Here is a 26,551-nt window from a genome sequence, read left to right on the forward strand (position 1 = left end):
ATGGTGTGGGCACTGGGATTCCACAATACTTTAAGGATTGCTCACTAGTGGACACACAGCACAAGCTGCACCAATGTAAGTATGAAAAACCTAATGTCTGGCTGAAATTTCAATACATTTCTATGTACTTATGTCTCTTTTTTTTTTTATTGCAGCATGTCTTCATCTGGTGAAGAATATGTCCCCGGGACAGGGCAAGAGGCAGAAGAAGTGAGTACTATGCTTCCGTATGGATTTGAAAAAATAAACACATGTGATTAATTTTTTTGGTTTAATTTTCAGAGCTCATCCTCCATCACGCCACCACCACCGGAGGAACGGCAGGAGCAGCAAGGCCAAGTGCGGGCGGGTAGACGTGATGTAAGTACAGACGGACTGTTGTTTTTTTTTTTTTTTTACTTATTTTCTAGTCTGGTTTTTTTTTTTTTTTTTTGGTATTTTTTAGTTTTTTTTTTTTTTAAATTTTCATGGTTGTTTTTTTCGATGTTTGTTGTTTTTTTTCCATTTATTTCCATTTAAAACAAATAATTTTTTCATGGATTGTTTATCAATATCTAGGGCTCAAAGTGTGTATGTGTGTGTGTGTTTGTGTGTGTGTGTGTGTATGTTTGTTTGTTTGGGTATATGGGCACGGGACTATGGGATGGAGGATATATATGATGGGTATATGGGCACGGGATAGAGGATATGTATGATGGTATATGGGCACGGGACTATGGGATGGCGAACATGTATCATGTGTATATGGGCACAGGCATATGAGATGGCGAATATGTATGATGGGTATATGGGCACAGGACTATGGGATGGAGGATATGTATGATGGAATATGGGCACGGGACTATGGGATGGAGGATATATATGATGGGTATATGGGCATGGGATGGAGGATATGTATGATGGTATATGGGCACGGGACTATGGGATGGCGAACATGTATCATGTGTATATGGGCACAGGCATATGAGATGGCGAATATGTATGATGGGTATATGGGCACAGGACTATGGGATGGAGGATATGTATGATGGAATATGGGCACGGGACTATGGGATGGAGGATATATATGATGGGTATATGGGCATGGGATGGAGGATATGTATGATGGTATATGGGCACGGGACTATGGGATGGCGAATATGTATGATGGGTATATGGGCACAGGCATATGGGATGGCGAATATGTATGATGGGTATATGGGCACAGGACTATGGGATGGAGGATATGTATGATGGAATATGGGCACGGGACTATGGGATGGAGGATAATTTTAAATTTATATAACTAACCACAGTTAGTTACTATGCCCGGGCAGCGCCGGGCTCTTCAGCTAGTTATCGATATTTTTTTTTTTTAAATCTTTCAAAGATTAATGTTTGTCTTTCTTTTCTAGGCTCCACAGCGGGAGGAGGACCTCGCCCTGGACAACGACGAGCTCATCCGTCTAGTCCAGGAGCGAGTCCCGTTGTGGGACACCCGTCACCAACTGCACTCGGACAACGTGGTGATCCGGCGGCTCTGGAACGAGGTGGCCGCATCGCTGATGGATGGCTGGGACAACGCCTCTCCCCGGGTCCGCAAGGATTTTCGTAAGTATTTAAATGCAGTGTGATGCAGCAGTGATCTTGGCCGGGATCACCCAACTGTGTGTGATGCTATTAACTCCATGGAGTTTCTATCATCACACACAGTTGGATGATCACAGCCTCCAGTGCATAGTCTTACTTTTTTTCTTTTTTTTTTTTTTTCCATCACAGTGAACAAAGTCAGAACCCGTTGGCGCTCGATGAAGGACCGCTTCAACAGGGATATCCGTCAGGAGAATAAGGTTCGCAGTGGTGCTGCGGCAAGGACCGGCACGAAGTACCGATACCATCGTGCCTTGGCATTTTTAAGACCGGTCCTTGCCTCCCGAACGTAAGTATTTTCTAGTTGTATTGTGTTTTATTCTGTGCTTTTCTATTCCACAGGAGTTGGCGATTGTTAATTTATGGTAGTAATTTCTTTCTTTTCTTTTCACAGCACCTGGAGCAGCACCCTGCAACCTGGTCCCGAAGCGGTCCTTCATCAAGCTGCCCCGGACCCGTCCCAGCCATCCATCAGCGAGGAAGCACCTTGCAGGTCTGCACCACAGTCATCTGGAGACCAGGAAGCTGGTCGCTCAGGTGTTCCCCTGTCCCAGGTCTCTGCCACTGGTTTTGCGGGCACTTCCCGCCAGCAGCGGCAGAGGACCTTGGACAGGCCTCTCATGCCCGAGTTCGTTGAATTGAGCTCGGTCTTTCAGAGTAGCCTCAAGGCACTCTCCGATAGACTTGAGAGTGGTTTCCTCCTTTTGGACCAACGCTACAAGTCTATCGAGGGTCGCCTTGAGCGCCTGGAAGTCGACCTCGCCAGACCAGCGCATCATTTTTATACCCAAATAGCTCGGGACACGGCGGAACACCTTACCCCTGACCTCCAGTTGACTGTCATGCAGGCCTGCAACAATGCTTTTATGCAGGCTATGCAGCAGAGTAGGATTATGCAGCAGTCAGTGGTGGCATTTCCACCGGTGCCACCACTGACTCGTTTTACAGCATTACCTACTTCTGCTGCATATCACTGCACAGCCACCACACTTCCAAGCCTCGCCGGACACCAATATACCGCCCCAAGTCCGAGTGCAGCTGGACACTTACCCGCCAACACCATGCCAAGCGCTGCTCCTGCCTGGCCCACCACTGCTGCCGCCACCACCACTGGATGGCCCGTCGTCACCACCCCTGCCTTGAGCGCCGCAACCACCACCACCAGCGGGAGGACCACCCCGGTATGGACCGCCACAGCCACCACGCCTGCATGGACCGCCACCACCACCACCACCACCACCACCTCGGAGCAGCATCAGCTGGGGGACCCGCATTCAATATTTACAGCCCCTGCCAGGACATCCACCACCTCCAGCATGCCACAGCTGGAACAAGATCCTGGCAGGCGGTCAACAAGTGCCAGGCGGTCCCCCAGCTCCAGCCAGTCCCCAGCCTCCAGGCGTTCCAGAGGCTCAAGGCAGTCCAGAGGCTCAAGGCGGTCCCCGGGGTCTAGCCAGTCCTCAGGCTCAAGCGAGGACAGCAGGAAGACGACGGGCCACCGTCCTAAAAAAACAAAGAGGAGGACTCTTACCCTCCCTCCTCCCTCACCTCCCACTTCACAACTTTCCTTGCCTCAGCTCCCTTCCCCCACTTCTTTGGTTCCTCCTTCCCATAGAACCCCTTACTCCACCCAAAGCCGTTCCTCATCCCTCCACACCCCCCAGTTTCCAGCAACTAAAAAATAATTTAAATAAATGTTATATTTTTTTTTCAAAATAATGTTTGGTTATTGTGTCTTTCGCCGCCTGCACACACTGCGCCCTACACTATGGTTTGTTTTTCTTTACTTTCTACCGGATGGTCAGCCATCCAACTCTGAAAGGGATACTATATTTATTTTTTTTTTTTATATATATATATATATACACTCACTGGCCACTTTATTAGGTACACCATGCTAGTAAGGGGTTGGACCCCCTTTTGCCTTCAGAACTGCCTCAATTCTTCGTGGCAGAGATTCAACAAGGTGCTGGAAGCATTCCTCAGAGATTTTGGACCATATTGACATGATGGCATCACACAGTTGGCGCAGATTTGTCGGCTGCACATCCCTGATGCGAATCTCCCGTTCCACCACATCCCAAAGATGCTCTATTGGATTGAGATCTGGTGACTGAGGAGGCCATTTGAGTACAGTAAACTCATTGTCATGTTCAAGAAACCAATCTGAGATGATTCGAGCTTTATGACATGGCGCATTATCCTGCTGAAAGTAGCCATCAGATGTTGGGTACATTGTGGTCATAAAGGGATGGACATGGTCAGCAACAATACTCAGGTAGGCTGTGGCATTGCAACGATGCTCAATTGGTACCAAGGGGCCCAAAGAGTGCCCAGAAAAAATTCCCCACACCATGACACCACCACCACCAGCCTGAACCGTTGATACAAGGCAGGATGGATCCATGCTTTCATGTTGTTTACGCCAAATTCTGACCCTACCATCCGAATGTCGCAGCAGAAATCGAGACTCATCAGACCAGGCAACGTTTTTCCAATCTTCTACTGTCCAATTTCGATGAGCTTGTGAAAATTGTAGCCTCAGTTTCCTGTTCTTAGCTGAGAGGAGTGGTACCCAGTGTGGTCTTCTGCTGCTGTAGCCCATCTGCCTCAAAGTTCGACGCACTGTGCGTTCAGAGATGCTCTTCTGCCTACCTTGGTTGTAACGGGTGGCAATTTGAGTCACTGTTGCCTTTCTATCAGCTCGAACCAGTCTGCCCATTCTCCTCTGACCTCTGGCATCAACATGGCATTTCCGGCCACAGAACTGCCGCTCACTGGATTTTTTTTCTTTTTCGGACCATTCTCTGTAAACCCTAGAGATGGTTGTGCGTGAAAATCCCAGTAGATCAGCAGTTTCTGAAATTCTCAGACCAGCCCTTCTGGCACCAACAATCATGCCACGTTCAAAGGCACTCAAATCACCTTTCTTCCCCATACTGATGCTCGGTTTGAACTGCAGGAGATTGTCTTGACCATGTCTACATGCCTAAATGCACTGAGTTGCTGCCATGTGATTGGCTGATTAGAAATTAAGTCTTAACACACAGTTGGACAGGTGTACCTAATAAAGTGGCCAGTGAGTGTATATATATATATATATAAATAAAACAAAAATGAAATATAGTATCCCTTTCAGAGTTGGATGGCTGACCATCCGGTAGAAAGTAAAGAAAGGGAAACCACCAAAAAAAAAAAAAAAAAATATATATATATATATATTTTTTTTTTTTTTTATGGTGGTTTCCCTTTCTTCAATTTAACCTGGGCAGATGAGTAGTGGAGTTTATTAAGACACAGTACACTGGGTACAGGTATAAAAAACCATGTATTTTATTTTTAACAAACAACAAAACTATTAAACCATTTGATCCTGCCATGCTACACGACCAACATCGGATAAAAAGTAGTCCGCAAATTGGTCCCTCATTTGGGCAACTTCGACTGAGGACCGAAGAGGGTGCTGAGTAAAATCTGGCAAAGGGTTGGCAGCAGGCTCATCCATGTCAAAGTTCGGCCGCTCCTTTGCCATAACAAAATTGTGGAGAACCACGCATGCCTTCACGACCTCATCAACTGTTTCCATTTTGAGATTGATGGCGGTGCTGAGAATTCGCCATCTGGACACTAGAATGCCAAAGGCGCACTCTACAGTCCTGCGAGCCCTCGTAAGCCTGTAGTTGAAAATTTTCTTGCGGTGGTCCAAGTCACGGCTGGAGTACGGCTTCAGCAGGTTTGGGCACATCTGAAATGCCTCATCCCCAACCACTACAAATGGCAGTGGTGGAGTTTGGGTTTGGGGAAGAGGCCGTGCCAGTGGAAAATTGAAATGGTTGCCGTACAACCTCCAGCCCATATCAGAGTTCTTAAAAGTCTGTGAATCGTTGCCCCGTCCGAATGCCCCTATGTCCACCGCCACAAACCGGCAGTCTGCATCCGCAATGGCCATTAGGACTGTGGAAAAGTACTTCTTGTAGTTGTAGTACTCGGAGCCACTTCTTGCGGGTTTTGTGATGCGGATGTGCTTCCCGTCCACCGCTCCTAGGCAGTTCGGGAAATTGCAGACTGCCCAGAATTTCTCCGATATTTGAAGCCACTTTTCGGCAGTGGGCAATGGCAGAAACTCCGGACACAGAACATCCCACAGAGCCCTGCAGGTGTCGGCAACAATCCCAGATAAAGTTGAGATTCCCAGCCGGTACTGGAAATGCAGGGATGAAAGACTCTCTCCAGTTGCCAGGAACCTGCCAAACATAAAAAGAAAAAATAATTATATTTCTGTCTTGGGTATTACTAAAAACACTGAAAATAAAAAAGTACATGGCCTAACTATTTTGCATGTTTTTTTAATACAACATAGCAAAAAAACATTTTATAAAGGCTTGGGATTAGTACATGCCAGAAGAAAAACCATTATGCAAAAAAGCAATTTCACAAAAATAATGTTAAAAATCAATAGCCAAAAAAAACCTAATTTTTTGGACCAAAAAAAAAAAAAAAAAAAAAAAAGCCAAAAAAATTATGCAAACATAACAACATACATACCGTAAGGTGACAAGGAGCCTTTCTTCGGGAGGAATGGCACGCCGGAGCTGAGTGTCCCTTCTCCGGATGTTTCCTTCAACCATACCCAGCAAGTCAAGGAAGCTTTCCTGGGACATCCGTGTATAGTCAGCAAATTTCTCCGGGTTTTCCTGTAGCTCGCTGTACAGCGTGTGATATGCTCCACGGCTTGGCCGGAGTTCGATGATTGGATGCCTCCAAAACCTACGCCGCTGCCGTCTCTGCTGTCTCTCCCTCTCCCTTTCTTGCTGGCAACAAAAGACATAAGCCTGAGACAGCGCAATGTCAAGATCCAGCTTGAAGCGGAAATTATCCAGACGCAAGTCCATCTTGACACCGGAAACAGCAGCAAAATCTGATGAATTCAGCAGTACAGGGTCTATAAAACATTCCAATGAAACACGCCCACTGGTGACCCATTGGTGGTCAAAGATTTTGCTATTGTGAAATGTCACACCTAAAAACGCATGCGCATAAAAAACGCAACCGCATGCAAAAACGCATGTAAAACGCAAGTAACACTGCGTTATTTTGACGCATCAGCGTGCGCATGAAGAAAAAAAAACGCACATTTGTTTTGCGTTTTTCTTTGTGTTTTTTATGCGCACGATGCGCTGCGCAAAAAAACGCTAATGTGAAACTAGCCTTACATGTCCAGGGACCCCAGCCCAGCTGCGGGCTCCTGTTTGGACCGGGGGAGGTGCAGGCAGGCATGGCACTTGTCAGAGACAGGTCTCCCGACACCCCTGTCTCTGCGGCAGCACCAGCTGCATAGCGCCTCAAAGAGACCCCCCCACAGGGCCCAGGTGGCGCTCATGTCCCCACCGCTAGCCTACCGTTCAATCCGCGGGGTCTGGTTGGAATCTGACCCTCCCCCGGATAACCGCGCCGTCCTGGAGCCCTTCTGGGCATGAGCTATCAAATTTAGGCCGCGGCTTCGGCCTAGCCGAAGTCCCCGGCCCGCCCCCCGGATGACGAAAAATGACACTACAGTGTCATAGAAGGGGCGGATCGAGACAGGAAGGGCGCGCTTTTACATAGCTCCGCGCCCCCTTTTTCAGCTGTCCGCCCCCTTCCCCCTCCACCACAGAATCCGGTGGCCATCTTGCTGCACCTGAAGAAACTGAAGGCAGCACATCAGTTCTTTGTACTCAGCTGTGAGTTCATATAACCTATAACGCTCCCCTACTCCTCCTTTCCTATGCGTAGATACCCCTGTAGGGCCTCTGCGAATAGGTACTATGTCGGGCTCAAAAAAGGATCAGGCAAGACTGCTTTTACGCAGTCTGCACAGCCTGCAAGGCCACTCTCCCCAGCGGCAGCACGTACCCGCACTGCCGGGACTGTACCCAAAGAACAGCAACGCTTCTGCGGCCGCTACTGCGCCGGAATGGGCGACTCAGATGTCGCAGTCTATGACAAAGTCTATAGATAACCTGACCTCCACACTACTGCAGGCTCTGCAGGGTCATGTCTCGGCTATGAACGTTACCCAGCAAAGGGACGTCTGGTATCAGGAACAGGCCGCTTACGACAGTTCGAGACGTAAGCGGACCCACAGGTCGCGTTCATCTGCGTCCTCACATAGCACTAGGTCGTCCCCCTCCAGGGAGAGGCACAGTGGCTACAGGTCACCAAGACCATCCCCTGATAGAGAGAGACAATGTGGATCTCCACAACGATCCCAGACCACAGAACAGCCCTAGTTCGCCCGCTAGGGAGCTCCTTAGCGATGCGCAAGACTCAGAGGGCATATGTGACTCCAACTCAGATAACGAAACAAGGAACGCTCTGCTCCCTTGTCCCCCTAGCAATACTGCGCTAGTTGAGGATATAATCTCTTCCATCCTTCGGGTGCTAGACTTTTCTGATCCAACCCCTGACGTACCAGAACATAAGATTTCCTTTGAAAGTGTTCAGAAACCATCTGAGGTCTTTCCTGATCACCCGGAATTTCAAAAAATACTTTCTAAGCATTTTTCGCAGCCTGAGAAAAAATACGCAAATCGCAAATACTTGAAAGCAAAGTACCCCTTCCCACTGAAGGACACTAAGGATTGGACAGATCCGCCTAAAGTGGATCCTCCAGTCTCTAGGCTCCGTAGTGTTGGATGTTGATCTCCATGAGTTCATTCATCCTCATCTTCACAGTCTTTTACTAGGCATTGCTCCTACCAGCCAGTTTCCTACTCCACACTGATGAGGGGCAATACCCCGAAACAGCTGTCTGTGGATGGATACCATGTTTTGGCATAGGTGGTTTCCTTCATTGGAGACTGCCCTTCCCGTGGTTGTTCCTTCCCGGGGAAAGACCTGGCTGGTCATTGCTTGCGTTGAGAAACATGTGATGGTGTCTCCGCGGCTTCTGTTTTGCATATTTCCCATAAGGGATGGGGGCAGTGCTCTAGAATCACTGCGTTGAGAAACACGTGATGGTGTCTCCGCAGTGTTGGATGTTGATCTCCATGAGTTCATTCATCCTCATCTTCACAGTCTCTAGGCTGGCAGCACAAACGCTTCTCTCGCTGCCGGACAGCTCAACCCTCAAGGACGCAGCAGACAGACAGGTAGAACGCATGGCTCGTTCAATCTTTGAGGCAGCAGGTGCCTCTTTGGCCCCTGCATTTGCTTCAGTTTGGGCAGCCAAGGCCATTATGGCCTGGGCTGATCTATTACAACAGGGCCTCCAAGCTTCAAATCCTCAGCTGGCGGACCAGGCGGTGCAAATTGCAGTAGTGACAGATTACATGGTCCGTGCAGCATTGGATTCTGCAAGAGGGGTAGCGGAAATAGCATCAAACGCCATCACAATCCGGCGTATTCTCTGGCTAAGAGAATGGAAGGCGGATGTGGCTTTAAAAAAGTCCCTAACAAATCTCCCGTACCTCAGGGGCCGTACTTTCGGTGAAAAGCTGGATACAATGATATCCAATGCTACCGGGGGTAAAAGTACTTCCCTCCCTCAGCTAAAACCAAAACGCACGTTTAAAAGACGTAATCAATCTCGTTTCCGATCCTTTCGGAATTCTTCAGGCTAGTCCGTCTCGCGCCCGGCACAAAATCATAACAGTTCCCCTCGCAGGGACAACACACGGGCGGCACAAAGGCCGGACAGAAACTGGCAGTCAAAGGCAAGCCAGGCAAAATCCAAGGGAGGGAAAGCTCAGACTTTTCATTCATCATTACTCATCCCCTCCGGAAAACACCCCACTTGTAGGCGGACGACTGCTACTCTTTCAGCAGGTCTGGCTACCTATTACAGAAGACAGGTGGGTCAAGGAAATAGTGTATTCAGGATACAAGATCGAGTTACTACCAGCCCACCGCACAGGTTTTTTCTCTCTGTCCCTCCAAAACCTCCACTCAAAGCTCGAGCCTTCCATCAAGCGGTTTCATCCCTCCTGCAAGCAGGAGTCATAATACCGGTTCCAGCAGATGAGCGCTTACGAGGGTTCTACTCCAACCTGTTCGTGGTGCCCAAAAAGGGAGGCAGCGTCCGACCCATACTAGACCTCAAGCAACTCAATAAGTATGTCCGAGTTCGTCACCTTCGCATGGAATCCCTCCGGTCAATCGTTGCGTCCATGGAGGATGGAGAATATCTCGCCTCCATAGACATACAGGACGCATACCTGCATATACCGATTGCGAGTTTGAGAAATCTCTGATGGGCGGAGCAATCCACCAAGACCATTACCAGTTTGTGGCCCTCCCGTTTGGTCTCGCCACGGCTCCCAGAATATTTACAAAGGACATGGTAGCTACCAGGGACGTTCTGCACTCCAGAGGCATAGTAGTCCAATACCTGGACGACCTTCTCATCAAGGCCCCCACCTTCAAGGACTGCGAGGTCAACGTCTCAATCACGATCGACACTCTGAGTCACCTGGGATGGTTAGTCAATTTACAGAAGTCCTCAACTACCCCAAGTCAGTCTCTGACCTTCCTGGGGATGCTATTCGACACCTCCAGGGGTCTGGTGATCCTCCCCAGGGACAAGGCACTGGCCCTCCGTTTGGGAGTTCACACTCTCCTCCGCGGTTTTCCCCGATCTCTCCGGTATGCCACGAGCGGACTGGGCAGGATGGCAGCGGCAATGGAGACGGTACCATTTGCCCAGTTTCACCTCAGACCCCATCCTCAAGTCCTGGGACAGGAATCTGTTCTCCCTCAACAGAGAGTTCCTGTTATCAGCGAAAACCAGGAGGTCCCTGCACTGGTGGCTCCAGCCAACCTCGCTTGCAATGGGAAAATCCTTTCTCTCCGGTCACTGAAAGGTTTTGACCACCGGTGCAAGTTTTACGGGTTGGAGCGCAGTACACCTACATCACAGAGCGCAAGGCAAGTGGTCACCAATGGAAGTGACCATGCCCACCAACAACCTGGAAATTCGGGCCATCTTCCTGGCATTGAAAGCCTTCCATCACTTGCTAGCAGACTCTCATATCAGAGTGCAGTCGGACAATGCCACGGCGGTGGCATACGTGAACCATCAAGGCGGCACTCGCAGCATCCAGGCGATGAACGAAGTAACACGTATCCTACACTGGGCGGAGGATGCGAGGTCGGTACTCTCTGCGGTCCACATTCCGGGTGTGGACAACTGGGAAGCCGACTATCTCAGCCGTCAAGGAATGGACTCGGGGGAGTGGTCTCTCCATCCCGAAGTTTTCCATCAGATCTGCCATCGTTGGGGGACCCCGGACGTGGTTCTGATGGCATTCCATCTCAATGCCAAAGTTCCCAATTTCATGGCCAGGACGCGCGATCCGCAGTCGCTCGGAGCAGATGCCCTGGTTCAGGACTGGACCCAGTTCCAGCTTCTGTACATTTTCCACCCCTTCCCCTGATTTCCAGAGTCTTGAGGAAGATCAAACAAGAGGGTGTTCCCACCATCCTATTCGCTCCAGACTGGCCCAGGCGTACATGGTACGCCGACGTAGTGCAACTCACAGCAGACGCTCCCTGGCGTCTCCCCACACGTCCCGACCTTCTGTCACAAGGCCCGTTCTTCCACCAGAAATCAGGGGCTCTCATTTTGACGGCGTGGCCACTGAGACCTGGTTTTTGACCCAAGCAGGTTTTTCATCGGACGTTGTTAAAACCATGATCAGGGCTCGAAAGCCAACTTCAGCCAAGATTTACTATCATACCTGGAAGGCTTTCTTCACATGGTGCGAATCTCGTGGGCACATCCCACTCCCCTATTCTCTTCCAAAGGTCCTCGGTTTCCGTCAGTCAGGCCTGGACGCTGGGCTATGCCTGGGCTCGCTTAAGAGCCAAGTGTCAGCGCTTTCAGTGCTCTTTCAGAGGCATATTGCTAACAAGCCGCAAGTGAAGACTTTTCTCCAAGGGGTTTCTCGATTGGTTCCCCCCCCTACAAACATCCGTCGGAGACGTGGGACCTCAACCTGGTCTTGACAGCACTACAGACACCTCCTTTTGAACCCCTAAAGGAGGTCTCACTCCGATTTCTATCACAGAAAGTGGTTTTTCCTGGTGGCAATCACCTCGCTACGCAGGGTGTCCGAACTTTCAGCTCTTTCCTGCAGGCAACCCTTCCTGGTTTTTCATCAGGACAAGGTGGTTCTCCGTACAGTGCCATCCTTCCTTCCGAAGGTTGTGTCCACCTTCCACCTCAATGAGAAAATCTCACTACCATCTCTTTGCCCGGTTCCCGTTCATAGAGTGGAGAAGGCTCTGCATACGCTTGACCTTGTCAGGGCATTGCGTATTTACGTGTCTAGGACTGCTCCCTTCCGGAAGTCTGATTCACTTTTCCTTCTTCCAGAAGGCGTTCGCAAGGGCCTACCGGCTTCCAAAGCCACCCTTGCTAGGTGGATCAAGTCCACCATTCAAGAAGCTTACCGCCTTAACAATTCTCCTCTTCCAGCCGGTATCACGGCTCACTCTACACGGACGGTAGGGGCCTCTTGGGCCATTCAGCATCAAGCCTCGGCACATCAAGTGTGTAAGGCAGCCACTTGGACTAGCCTGCACACATTTACAAAACACTACAGAGTGCATACCCAGTCCTTAGCGTATGCGAGCCTGGGTAGACGGGTCCTGCAGGCGGCAGTACCCCAAATTTAGGGAACTGTCAGTACAATATTCGTCCACTGCTTCCCACCCAGGGAATGCTTTGGGACGTCCCACGGTTCTGTGTCCCCCAATAAGGCGACAGAGTAAAGGAGATTTTTGTGTACTCACCGTAAAATCTCTCTTAGCCTTTAATTGGGGGACACAGCTCACACCCTGTTGCCCTTGCGGGCCTTTGTTACGGTTGGGTTCTCATATTGTTTGAGCTGGGTTCTCATATTGTTTGAGCTCGTTTATAGTAGCCTTCTTACAGGCATGGTTATGTTTCTGGTATATTCCTCCTAATGCTTTTGCACAAAACTGGAGAAGGCTGACGCCGTCCAGGGGTGTATACTGCAGAGGAGGAGGCAAAGTTAATCTTTTTCAGATTATGCATAGTGTCGCCTCCTAGTGGACAGCAGCATAACACCCACGGTTCTGTGTCCCCCAATTAAAGGCTAAGAGAGATTTTACGGTGAGTACACAAAAATCTCCTTTTCTACTCCCATTGACTCCAATGACGTTCGGCAAATATTGCAAAAACAATATTCGTTGCGGATCATAATCGGAACCGAATTTTGAAAAATTGTCTCAACTCTACTCACTACATCTCTAGATAAATTCCTTGAGGGGTTTAGTTTCCAAAATGGGGTCACCTGTGGGGGAATTTTAACTGTTTCGGCACATCAGGAGCTCTCCAAACGCGAAACGGTACCGCTAATGATTCCAGCAAATTTCTTATTCAAAAAGTCAAAAGGCGCTACTTCCCTTCTGAGCCCTGATGTGGGTCCATACAGTAGTTTTTATCCACATATTGGGCATCGGCATGCTCCGGAGCAACTACACAACAAATTTTGGTCTCCATTTTCTTTTCTTACCCTTGTGAAAATGAAAAAATTTGGGGCCCAAAGTAAATTTTTTGTGAAAATAAGTTAAATGTTCATTTTTTCATTCCATTAATTCCTGTGTAGTACCAGAAGGGTTAATAAACTTATTAAATGTGGTTTTGAGCACCTTTGAGGGATGCAGTTTTTAGAGTGGTGTCACTTTATTTGAAATAAAAATAAAAAAAATTATCCTCACTTTTGACTATTCCACTGAAGTCCATGTCCCCTGTAAAAAACCCCCCAAAAAAACCACAAACCACCATAATCCTCACCTGTCCAACAAGATGATAATGCTTTGAAGCCCATGTCACCTGTGAAAGAAAAAATAGTAACCATATTGCTCACTTGTCCAGCGAGTGTAGCTCTGCTACATCTAGATGCCACCCAGCAGAGACAGAGTTGTGCGTCATAGCGCAGCATCAGTGTCTCGCTGTGATGTGAATAAGATGAGCGGAGTTTATCAGCTAAGTGCAGCATCAGTGTCTCACAGTGCCACTATCATGCACAACCCACATTCTCTCCTGGCTGCCAGGCTGAATGCTTGCATCATGCCAACATTCAACATGGCATCTAGATGTAGCAGAGCTACACTCGTCATGGAACAACAGGATTACCATTTCATCGGACAGGTGAGGAATATGGTTGTCTTTTTTTTTTTTTTTTTACAGGTTACATGGGCTTCAGTGGATTAGATGTAAAGGTGAGAATAACTTTGATTTTTTTATTTTATTTCAAATTAAGGTGTCAGTGTCTTTATTTCAACTAAATGACTTTATTGTGGGTGTTTTTATTTACCATATGACATAACCTGTTAATATCTGTCTGCCTAGCCTTTGCTGGTTATTAATTATAGGAGGACACTACCTAGTTTTCATTGGGAGGGTCCCCCATTTAAATAACCAGTAAAGAAAGTATACAGTTGTGAGCTGATATTAATAGCCTGGGAAGCGCCATGTGTATTACCCCTTTCCATTGCTATAAACATCACCCCCCAACTGTCCGTTTTCCCTCAGCTGGTTAACAAAATTTTGGTGATCCCACTCCTTTTTTTTTTTCTGTAATTAATTGATTTATTAAATGTACAGTACTAACTATATACCGTATGTCTCTCACACATTTCTATCATCTTTCTTTATATCTATGTATTGAAGAATATTTAGTTTGAAAACTATCTTTAAATGACAGAAAATTACTGTATGAAAAAGCTCATGTTAATATTGGATCACATTTACATGTAATTTGGGTGTCAGAAGGATGCTAGGTGAGGAAAATCGCATTGCACTTGCATGACATCTTGCCACTTTTCAGGAACAACATCGGACCAATTTTATTCTCGCTGTTGGGTATCACCCCTAAGGCTGTGTTCACACGTTGCGTTTTTGCGGCTTTTTTTGCACTACCCATTACTTTCAATGGGTGCAAAATGCTGCAAAAATGCCTAAAGAAGGGACATGCGGCATTTTTCAAATTGTCTCTTCAGAGAGGAAGAGGACTAGAATGCTAGTGCCAACTATAGGAATTGGCAATCCTAAAAGTCAATATCGACTCTCTAACGATCCTTGTCCCATGATTTAGGATAAAAGCCCAAACAATTTGCATATATCCCAGTGGAGCATTGCAGCTTAAAAGTCTCCTTACCTCGGCACGTCAGGCTTGGCATGTCTCTCTCCGCAAGGGGAAACATTACCCCTTGGATACTGCACTTTGCAAAGACGCAGTTCTTTGACAAAACAGTCAGGAACTAAAAAACAACTTGTGTGCATGAGGTTTCTAAAATTTCATAGACTTTGCTGGAACGCAGCTGAAAGTTTGCATAAAAAACACAACGTGTGACCATAGCCTAAAGGTTGCGTCCAGTATGACTGCTCATTTCCTATAGAGTGGTCACCACAAAAAAAAGTATCTTTTTACGATTGGAGTCAAAGATCGGCGTTTGTCATGGTGGGTCTGTGCAGTGACTATATTGGAGCCGTCCATACATATAGTTTTCTCAGAAGCCCATAGTGAGGGCAGACATTGGTTGAAAACTAACCATCTCATCTCAGCCATCAGTCAGCGTCTCTCGTGTCTCCATGCTGCTGTATATATGAGGCCAGCAAGCAAGAAGGCCACGTATCCATCCCCGGAGCACCTCATTCCTGTACTAGTCTTGCAGTGTTACTCCAAAAGATTTAAGTTTTTATTTATTTTCAGAGATCTTACAAGGTGCCGTGTCCTCAGTGTTCAGAAATCAACTGGGCGATCAGTGATGAAGGCAGATACTACTGCAGAAGCTGCCACACTATCATAGAGGTACGTACATCCAGCTCGTCTAGTTTCAGGAGGTCAGCAGTGGCTGCAGGCCCCATCCTCCCAGAAGATGTCTGTGCGCGGAGGTCCCCTCTCTTGTACATATCTCTTCAGTGGGCTTCAGGAAAATGGCCACAGGAGGCAGCGCAGGTGCAGATTGAGCATAGTCAAATACTCTTATACTATTTTTTAATGCATAAATATTAACTAATCCATGTCCAGTGAAGGGCAAAATGACACTCTTTGGGTCCCTATAAGATGAGTTTGGGACATATCGCTGTTATGAATGGGTCACCGTGGAGGAGAGCGCAATAGGCTATGCCACCAGAACACCAGAGAGGTTGGTCTCAGCAGATTGCAGACCCCTGATCTTAACAACACAACTAGCAGTAGCCATGGAGCGTCCCTAGACACCTCGTCACAGCCGGAGGACTAACTAATTCTAAAGACAGAAAGGTGAAATCTAAACTGCCCCGGAGCAGATCCCCAAAGGAATAGATAGCCCCCAAACATATATTGCCGGTGAGACAAGATGAAGCACAAACACATACAGAAAATAGACTGAGCAAATGATGGGGCCCACACTGACTAGATAGGACAGGACAGAAAAGGCACTGTCTGCAATCACGCAAAAACCCTAATAATTCCAACACGACTGATGTACAAAATACTAAGGTTTGCACAACCTCGCCCCCACTATATCGGCACTCAGGTGTGAACTGGCGGCTAGCAACAGGCTAATACAGCAGGGGACAGAGCAAACAAACACAAGATATAAAAATACAGGGCAGGAGCCAGCAGCCCCAGGGGGAGCAAGCTGACCCCTGACAGCAAGGCAAAAACAGATGCAAAGGGTTTAGCTGAAAAAATGCAGGATCAGGCAGCAGACAGACATCCTCAGTAAGCAAAGAAAGGAGTATCACCGGCAGTCACTGAGAGAAGTCAGCTCGCTTATGTAGTCCCAGTCACTACCACCACTCCTCCAATTATCTTCTGCAGCTGTTGGGTTAATATCATGTTGACCAGCACCACTACCAGCAGTATCCACCAGAGGGAGCCTTGCCTCAAAAGTCAGATCAAGAGATCTCACAACATATCGCCACATAAGTAGGGTGCGCAGTCTGCTAATAGCACTTGGGCTTAGTACTATACTTCTGATTTCAGTTTAACTTTTTATTTATGTATTTCTCAGAAAACACAGGAACTTTCAGAAACCGAAGTTTTCGTTAGCAATGCAAGAATCCAATCTCTTTCCAGGGGATTAAGGAAACCAAAAAAAGGTACGTGCAGAAACCCAGGGTGTAATTGACCTACTGCTTGTACTCGCTTACAAGTAATTTAAAGGGGCAGTGATAACATGTGTTTGCTTTCACCTCACAAGTGATCGACCATTCGGAAATACCCACAAATGCAATTTCCAGCGGTCTTACCATTTGAGGTGCTGACGTGTGACGTGACACATTCTCTGTATGGCTTTCTACACAGCCCTATACTATGTAAAGTGTAAAGCAGCATTTAAGTTCTGGGTTCGTACCGGAGACTTAGTGTCTGACGCTAAACGCCGAACATTGACTTCTCCCGGAAATCTGTTGCAGAAAGAGAATTTTTTTTCCAGATCCAAAGTTCTGGCCCTCATTGTTTACAGTGGGGTTCTGTTTCAAGCTCAGGTACAGTTCTGGTACCTGAACAGAACTTTTGACTAACCTTTAGGTCGGGTACCAGAACCCGAAATTCCAAGGCTTGGCTTATTTTCAACTCTTACAACTTCTTGAGTGCCACCTAGTGGCCATTACTGGCACAGTGGGCGCGATACTGTGAATCTCTGATGGGGCCAATCTTGTGTTATATAAAGTATTTAAATATCCAGTTCCTTGGGTCTGCACTTATATTAAATATGGAGACATAACTTCAGGAAGTTCAGCTGCTCCTCAGCAAGCAAAGAACATGCGCTGGTGATCGCTACATTAACAGCAGTAATTGGAGTCCAGCTCCGGACGCTGCTGTTAGAGACAGGTGTCGGCTGTGTAACACAGCTGGCATCTGCAGCCTGTAGAGTGGGCACCGCTTCACAGTCCATCCGGTTCTTCGGTGGTAATCTTGGTGGGGGACTTACTTGCCCATGAGAGACACCACAGACCGCCTCGTGGCAGAACTGACCTTGTATATAGTGTGCATGAGATTTCATGAACTCAAATCAGCTTTTATTTATTTTTTTTGCATTAAAAAAATGCAGCGTTTAAGCTACGTGGGATAATGATCTAATAGCGGGGCACATGGTAGTGGGCTGTATGCAGATTTTTATCTTGGTGTCTGTGGTTTCTCTTTTTGCATTTGGCTATATAAGGCTCTTCTTGCCCTCCATCGCCCAAGCATTGATCTTTGTTACTTTGCTACAGTCCAAGTGGAATTATTTTATTTGGATGAAATGAATGAGATTGGATTAACCTATATACCGTATTTTTCAGACTATTATTATTTATTTATATAGCACCATTAATTCCATGGTGCTGTACATGAGAAGGGGGGTTACATACAAAGTTATAGACATCGTTAACAGTAAACAAATTTACAATGACAGACTGGTGCAGTTGGGAGAGGACCCTGTCCTTGCAGACTTACATTCTACGGGATAGTGGGGAAGAGACAGAAGGTCGGGGGTGCAGCAGCTCAGGCGGTGGTGAGGTGGCAGAATGGTCATTGCAGGCTGTAAGCTTTCCTGAAAAGATGGGTTTTCAGGTTCTGTTTGAAGGATCCGAGGGTGGTGGATAATCGGACGTGTTGAGGCATGGAGTTCCAGAGGATGGGGGATATTCGGGAGAAATCTTGGAGGCAGTTATGTGAGGAACAAATAAGTGTGGAGGAGAGAAGGAGGTCTTGGGAGGATCGAAGATTACGTGAGGGAAGATATTGGGAGATTAGTTCAGAGATATAGGGAGGGGAAAGGTTGTGGATGGCTTTGTAGGTCAGTGTTAGTAGTTTGAACTGGATTCGTTGGGGAATTGGAAGCCAAAGGAGGGATTTGCAGAGGGCAGAGACAGGGGAGTAGCGAAGAGAGAGGTGGATTAGTCGGGCAGCAGAATTGAGGGCTGACTGGTCTGGTGCAAGAGAGTTAGCAGGGAGGTCACAGAGTAGAGTGTTGCAGTAGTCAAGGCGGGAGATGATGAGGGCATGTACAAGAGTTTTAGTAGATTGAGGGCTGAGGAAGGGACGGATTCTGGAAATATTTTTGAGTTGGAGGTGACAGGAGGTGGCAAGAATTTGGACGTGTGGTTTGAAGGACAGGGCAGAGTCGAGAGTTACTCCAAGCAGCGGATTTCAGGTGCGGGAGAGAGTGTGATGCCGTTTACCATAATAGATTGGGTAGGGAAGATACGTGAGATGGAGGAAAGATAATGAGTTCAGTTTTGTCTACATTGAGTTTTAGAAAGGGAGAGGTGAAAAAGGAGGATATGGCTGATAGACACTCCAGGATTTTGGACAGCAGAGAGGTGACATCTGGGCCAGAGAGGTAGATCTGAGTGTCATCTGCATACAGGTGGTACTGGAAGCCATGGGACTTTGAGTTGTCCTAGGCCTAGAGTATAGATGGAAAAAAGTAGGGGCCCCAGGACAGAGCCTTGGGGGACTCCAACAGTGAGGGTCTTAATACAAGGCACGTCACTCCGAGTGTGAAGACGGGGTGCACAGAAAAAGGGTACCAATCCCAATACAATATATAAAAAAAATAGGAAATCTGGCACTCCCAATTGCAGAGAAAAGAATTTTCGTTTTATTCACAGCTTTAGTTTTCCACAAGACATTTATTGTGTAACGTTTCGGTCCTTAAAATGGACCCAATAAATGTCCAACAGAGGGGGGGCGGGATGAGGAGGTAGTGTGGGAGTGGGAAACGCTGAATGTGCGGTCAGAAAGGTATGAGGAAATCCAGGACAGGGCGAGGTCTTTGATGCCAAGGGAAGAAAGAATCTGTAGCAGTAGGCAGTGGTCAACTGTGTCAAAGGCAGAGGACAGGTCGAGAAGGAGGAGGATGGAGAACTGTCTGTTAGCTTTGGCTGTGAGTAAGTCATTAGTAATTTTGGTCAGGGCAGTTTCAGTGGAGTGGTGGGGGTGGAAGCCAGACTGCAGGATGTCAAGGAGGGAGTTAGATGAGAGGTGGGAGGAAAGTTGAGCATGGACATGCTGTTCAAGGAATTTGAAAGCAAATGGGAGCAGTGATATGGGGCGATAGCTGGGCATAGCAGTTGGGTCAAGGTTTGATTTTTTGAGGATGGGTGTTATGGTGGTATGTTTGAAGACAAAGGGAAAAGTACCAGAAGTTAAGGATAGGTTGAAAAGATGGGTGAGGGCTGGAATGATTATGTTAGTGAGGTTGGGGAGCAGGTGGGAAGGGATGGGGTCAAGTGCACAGGTGGTGAGGTGTGATTTGGAAAGGAGATGAGTAAGCTCTCCTTGAGTGATGTTGGAGAGGGAGGTTATTAGGGAAGGGCAGAGGTCTGGCATGTGGAGTGGTTGGGGTGGTGGAACTGTAAAGGTTTGCCTTGTTTGGTCGATCTTGTTTTTGAAGTGGGTGGCAAAGTCCTCAGCAGAGATGAGGGGAGTTGGAGGTGGCAGTGGTGGGCGGAGGAGAGAGTTAAATATGCTGAACAGTTGTTTTGGGTTGTGGGATAATGAAGATACAAGGTTTGTGAATTAGGTCTGTTTAGCAGAGGTGAGGGCTGATTTAAAGGCAAGTGTAGCTTGTTTGAAAGCATTGAAGTCGTCTGGCAGGCGTGTTTTCTTCCAACACCGCTCCGCGGACCCTGGATGCTTGTCGAAGTTTTTTGGTGAGGTTGTCGTGCCAGGGTTGCCTATTGGTTTGTCTCACTTTGCCATGCATGAGAGGAGTGACTGAGTCTATGGCTGATGTGAGGGTGGCGTTGTAGAAAGCGGTGGCACTGTCCGTGTTGTGATATGGAGGACAGAGGTAGAAGAGAGTCTGTGAATGTCTAGGTGTGCAAGGTTTCTGCGAGGATGTGCTAGTGGCTGGACATGGGGGGCAGGTGAGAAGGACAAGGATGAGAAGGTGAGTAGATGATGGTCAAATAGGGGGAAGGGAGAGGTTGTGAGATTAGATAGGGAACAGAGGCGGGTGAAGATGAGGTCTTATGTATGTCCATCTGTGTGGGTGGTTGTGGAGGACCACTGAGTAAGTCCAAAGGAGTAGGTGTGTGACAGGAGGCTGGTGGGTGTCAATGGGGATGTTGAAGTCCCCCATGACGATGGTGGGGATGTCAGAGAGAAAGTGGAGGAGCCAGGTTGAGAATTGGTTGTTGAACGCAGTGGCTGAGCCCGGTGGTCGGTATATGACAGCCATTTGGAGATTAGAGGGAGAGTAAATATGGACAGAGTGAACCTCGAAAGAAGGGAGGATAAGGGAGGGTGGGGGTTGGATAGGGTTGAAGGAGCAGTTTTTAGAAAGGAGTGCTGTTCCCAGGGCGAGGAGTATGGGTAAAGTGGAGGCCGCCATAACTCAGTACAGCCAGGGAGGCCGTGTCAGGGGGTGCAAGCCAGATCTCAGTGAGGGCCAGGAAGGAAAGGTTGCGGGAGGTAAAGAGGTCATGGATCACGTGGAGCTGGTTGCAGATGGACCGAGCATTCCAAAGTGCTCCAGAATGAGGGTGCGGGAGAGGGTCAGTGGCACAGGTTTTAAGTGTGAGAGATTGCGGTAGTTTCTCAGTGTGAGAAAGATAGGGGTGAGGATTAGTGGGATGTATGAGGCAGGGGGGGCCAGGATTGGGGGATATGTCACCAGCAGTGAGAAGAAGCAGAGAAAGGTAAAGCAGGTGGTTGAAGGAGAGTGATCGTCTTGTATTGTATGTTAGTAGGAGAGGTCTGAGGTTAAGGAGTATGTCTGCAGATAAAGCGAGGTAGGGGGGTAAGAGAGAGGGGGAGATAGTTATTTGGTTCAAGGGTGCAGGGGTTTGGGGATAGCGAAGGAGAGTGAAGATTAGTGGAGCAAAAACTGTGATGGCAAATGTGAGCATGGTTAAAGAGCATAGTAAAAAAAAAAAAAAAAAGTAAGAAAGCAGTGGTTAGTCTTACCGTCTGACCGATTTCTGGACTATTTCTGATATATTTCTCATGTATCACTTCAAATGATGTCATATCTGACCTGCTCTGTTCAACTTATACCATTCAAATGACCATGAAATGAAGCCAGGTGTGGGAGAGAGGGAGGAGGAGGAGGGGGCTGGAAGACGGTTCACAGCAGGGAGCAATTAACAGATTGCAGTTAATAGGACATTTGACTAGCATCAAAGTTGAAGTAAGAGGTAGGATAAGGTGGAAGGATAAGACTAGGTGTGAGGAGCATGGGCATATCAATATGCATACAGTCAATTTGAAGTATGTTACATGGAATTAAAGTCAGGGGAAAAAACAGAGTACAGACATACCTATTAAAAACAGGGGGTGAGGATTGCATGAGGGTTCAGGGGTTCAGTGGGTATTCTGGATTAAGATGCATCTTACCATAAGACGCTCCCCAAGTTTACACAGCAGAAAATGAGAGAAACATTTTTCGTAATAATTAAAGCTTCTCTGGTGGTATAAAGTTGAGGGGTCATTATCACTAATTTTAATGTACGAGGGTAGAATTGGGTTTTAATCGATCTATTATTAGTGTTTCTCTGCAGTGTGTATTATACATACACAGCTCTGCTACATATACACACACATGCGCGCGTACACACACACATATGCAAACACATACACACAGAGCTCTGCTACATATGCACATATCCACACAGTACTGCTACATATCCACACACACAGCTCTGCTACATATATACATAAACTCACAGCTGTGCTACATATGCACACACACGCACAGAGCTCTGCTACATATGCACATATCCACACACACAGTACTGCTACATATACATACACTCACAGCTCTGCTGCATATATACATACACTCGCAGCTCTGCTGCATATATACATACACTCGCGGCTCTGCTGCATGTATACATACACTCGCGGCTCTGCTGCATATATACATACACTCGCGGCTCTGCTGCATATATACATACACTCACGGCTCTGCTGCATGTATACATACACTCACGGCTCTGCTGCATGTATACATACACTCACGGCTCTGCTGCATGTATACATACACTCACGGCTCTGCTGCATGTATACATACACTCACGGCTCTGCTGCATGTATACATACACTCACGGCTCTGCTGCATGTACACATACACTCACGGCTCTGCTGCATATATACATACACTCACGGCTCTGCTGCATATGTACATACTCTCACGGCTCTGCTGCATATGTACATACTCTCACGGCTCTGCTGCATATGTACATACTCTTACGGCTCTGCTGCATATGTACATACTCTTACGGCTCTGCTGCATATGTACATACTCTCACGGCTCTGCTGCATATATACTCTCACGGCTCTGCTGCATATATACATACACTCACGGCTCTGCTGCATATATACATACACTCACGGCTCTGCTGCATATATACTTACACTCACGGCTCTGCTGCATATATACTTACACTCACGGCTCTGCTGCATATATACATACACTCACGGCTCTGCTGCATATATACATACACTCACGGCTCTGCTGCATATATACATACACTCACGGCTCTGCTGCATATGTACATACACTCACGGCTCTGCTGCATATGTACATACTCTCACGGCTCTGCTGCATATGTACATACTCTCACGGCTCTGCTGCATATGTACATACTCTTACGGCTCTGCTGCATATGTACATACTCTTACAGCTCTGCTGCATATGTACATACTCTCACGGCTCTGCTGCATATATACTCTCACGGCTCTGCTGCATATATACATACACTCACGGCTCTGCTGCATATGTACATACTCTCACGGCTCTGCTGCATATGTACATACTCTCACGGCTCTGCTGCATATGTACATACTCTTACGGCTCTGCTGCATATGTACATACTCTTACGGCTCTGCTGCATATGTACATACTCTCACGGCTCTGCTGCATATATACTCTCACGGCTCTGCTGCATATATACATACACTCACGGCTCTGCTGCATATATACATACACTCACGGCTCTGCTGCATATATACACTCACGGCTCTGCTGCATATATACTCTCACGGCTCTGCTGCATATATACATACACACACGGCTCTGCTGCATATATACATACACTCACGGCTCTGCTGCATATATACATACACTCACGACTCTGCTACATATATACATACACTCACGGCTCTGCTGCATTTGGATATATACATACACACACAGCTCTGCTACATGCACATTTACAGACACACTATAATACACCAACAAAGCTAATTCTCTAGATCTGGAGCTATAGCTTCAAGGACACTACAGGAGTGTTAAGTAACCAAGATGTGAACACTTAAGGCCCTTTTACATTTAGCGATGCACCAGCGATCCAACCAGCGATCCGACCCGGTCAGGATCGCTGGTGCATCGCTAAATGATCGCTAGTGAGCTTTCATACAGAAAGGTCTCACAGCGATGCAGCAGCGACGCAGCGCACGATACTTACCATTCACACAGAGCGATCCTGACGTCCTCCCGCCCGCCTCCACGCGTCGCTGGACGTCACAGCAGGAAGTCTCAGCAGGAAGCGCCCGACGAGAAATGGAGCCGGACATTCTCGCGCGATCAGCGATGAGCAGCGGGGGAGCCGGTCGGAGGTAAGTATCACACATAGCGATATCGCTAGCAATATCTCTATAACGTCACAAAACCAGTGACGATTTAGCGATATTGCTAGCGATATCGCTTAGTGTAAAACCCCCTTTAATCTAAAGAGTAAATTAACTACATAGAAATAAGGTCACCATAAAAGGATGTTAATCAATAGTACAAAATTTATTAGAAAAATACTTGCAGTATATTTAATAGATCATTACAATAATTGTGAGGGCTGATACATAATATGAGACAACATAACAGAAACAACTGGGACTACAAAATAGGAGCATGAACCTACTGGGGTTCAATAGAAAGACACTGCAATATGACTGGTTTGCTAATACACAATTCCATATAATAAAGCCACCAGATCAAATCCCCCAGACACCAATGCTATCCCAAAATTTTTTTTTATGATGCCAGAAAAATACAGCATATCAGAAGGATAGTCAGGTTAAATGGTAATATGGTTACCACAAAAATTTTATGTGAAACAATTAAGGGCATGTCACACTAAGCGATATCGCTAGCAATATCGCTATAACTTGTGACGTAGCAGCGATATTGCTAGCGATATCGCTGTGTCTGATACTTACCTCCAACCGCTCCCCCGCTGGTTATCGCTGATCGCGCGAGAACGTCCAGGACTGTTTCTCGTCGTCAGCTTCCTGCTGCGCTTCCTGTGGAGAGACGAGCGACGTGTGGACGCGGGCGGGAGGACGTAGGATCGCCTCGTCTGACAGGTAAGTAGCGACCCCCGTCCATGTCGCTGGTGAGATCTGCCTGTGTGGCAGCTCACTAGCGACCACTTAGCGATGTACCAGCGATCCTGACCGCATCATATCGCTGGTCGGGATTGCTGGTACATCGCTAAGTGTGACAGTACCTTTAGCCTACTCTCATTTAATAAGTGGTAACCTATGCTATAATGCAAAAAAACCCTTTTAGAAAAGGGGAAAAGGTATACCTGAAGTCATGGTGTTAGCAGGTGAAGGTAGGTGCCACTCAGTGCCACTCAGCAGCCTCGACGTACGTTTCGCCAAAAGCAGCTTCGTATTGATTAACATCCTTTTATAGTGACCTTATTTCTATTTACAGACACATGCAAACACTTTGTAGATCCAATAGAAAAAAACTCCTCCAGTTAAAAAATAGAACTTTATTCCAGTGTGATTAAAAAAGGAATGACATCATCTGCTAAAGAGGGCATCTTATAGCCAGGAAAATGTGGTAATTGTGCCCATGTACAGCCATGAACCATCATCATCTGTTTTTGACTAGTTCCCTTCATCTTATGCATTCATCCCTTGAGTCAATCAATACATGTTTAAGGCTTTGTAAAGCTTGTAGGTTGTGAGGAACGCTGCTCTCATTCTGTTCTGTACGACACGAGATGTAGTAATAATCAATAGACCTTGCTGGTGACGATGGGTTCATCTCTTTGCACTTGGCTGTCTTTCTTCCTTATAGAATGGGGCTGGGAGTGGTATATCTGTGAAGGTTTCCAGTTTATTCTCCTCAAGCAAGCTGAAGCGCTCGAAGCTTTGGGAATCGGCCCTGGCATTAAGGTAAGTTTTAGATTACACTTTTTTTCTTTTCTTTTTTTTTCAGATACAATATTTCTTTATTTCTTTAAATGTCTCTTATATTGGATGATGCCTAATTGTTATTAATTTACAAGGCTTTTACTGTTTTCCCCTTTTCTGGGACTAATTGCTATTTAAAACAATTTTTTTTAAGCACCATGCGAGAAACCATGCGATATCAATTAATCTGATCCTATTAATTGGTTTTATGAATTTAGATTTGATATGTTTCAATATATGAGAAGAAGTTCTTTAAAGGGGTTGTCCCCCTTCAAAATAGTAAAATATATATATATATATATATATATATATATATATATATATATATATATATATATATATATATATACACTCACTGGCCACTTTATTAGGTACACCATGCTAGTAAGGGGTTGGACCCCCTTTTGCCTTCAGAACTGCCTCAATTCTTCGTGGCAGAGATTCAACAAGGTGCTGGAAGCATTCCTCAGAGATTTTGGACCATATTGACATGATGGCATCACACAGTTGGCGCAGATTTGTCGGCTGCACATCCCTGATGCGAATCTCCCGTTCCACCACATCCCAAAGATGCTCTATTGGATTGAGATCTGGTGACTGAGGAGGCCATTTGAGTACAGTAAACTCATTGTCATGTTCAAGAAACCAATCTGAGATGATTCGAGCTTTATGACATGGCGCATTATCCTGCTGAAAGTAGCCATCAGATGTTGGGTACATTGTGGTCATAAAGGGATGGACATGGTCAGCAACAATACTCAGGTAGGCTGTGGCGTTGCAACGAT

The 26,551-nt window shown here is 46.9% G+C and overlaps 2 protein-coding genes across 2 annotated transcripts in view; both read left to right on the top strand.

Moving 5' to 3' along the window:
- TAF1B (TATA-box binding protein associated factor, RNA polymerase I subunit B) overlaps positions 1–26,551 on the top strand; it is a 169,225-nt gene that overhangs the window by 19,918 nt on the left and 122,756 nt on the right. Inside the window, exons 2-4 of the mRNA XM_073568208.1 lie at positions 15,351–15,449; positions 16,639–16,726; positions 25,651–25,748. Of these exons, the coding sequence (XP_073424309.1) occupies positions 15,351–15,449; positions 16,639–16,726; positions 25,651–25,748 (285 nt within the window). The remainder of the gene's footprint in view (positions 1–15,350; positions 15,450–16,638; positions 16,727–25,650; positions 25,749–26,551) is intronic.
- Positions 1,020–3,502, top strand: LOC141083788 (uncharacterized). The gene is made up of 3 exons (XM_073568209.1): positions 1,020–1,590; positions 1,759–1,918; positions 2,024–3,502. The coding sequence occupies exons 1-3, from the start codon at positions 1,545–1,547 to the stop codon at positions 3,312–3,314; spliced, it is 1,497 nt and encodes a 498-aa protein (XP_073424310.1). The 5' UTR covers positions 1,020–1,544; the 3' UTR covers positions 3,315–3,502.

The sequence above is a fragment of the Dendrobates tinctorius genome, unplaced genomic scaffold (genome assembly GCF_039654945.1).
Source record: "Dendrobates tinctorius isolate UK_male_01 unplaced genomic scaffold, ASM3965494v1 ptg000021l, whole genome shotgun sequence".
In the NCBI taxonomy this organism is placed as follows: Eukaryota; Metazoa; Chordata; class Amphibia; order Anura; family Dendrobatidae; genus Dendrobates; species Dendrobates tinctorius.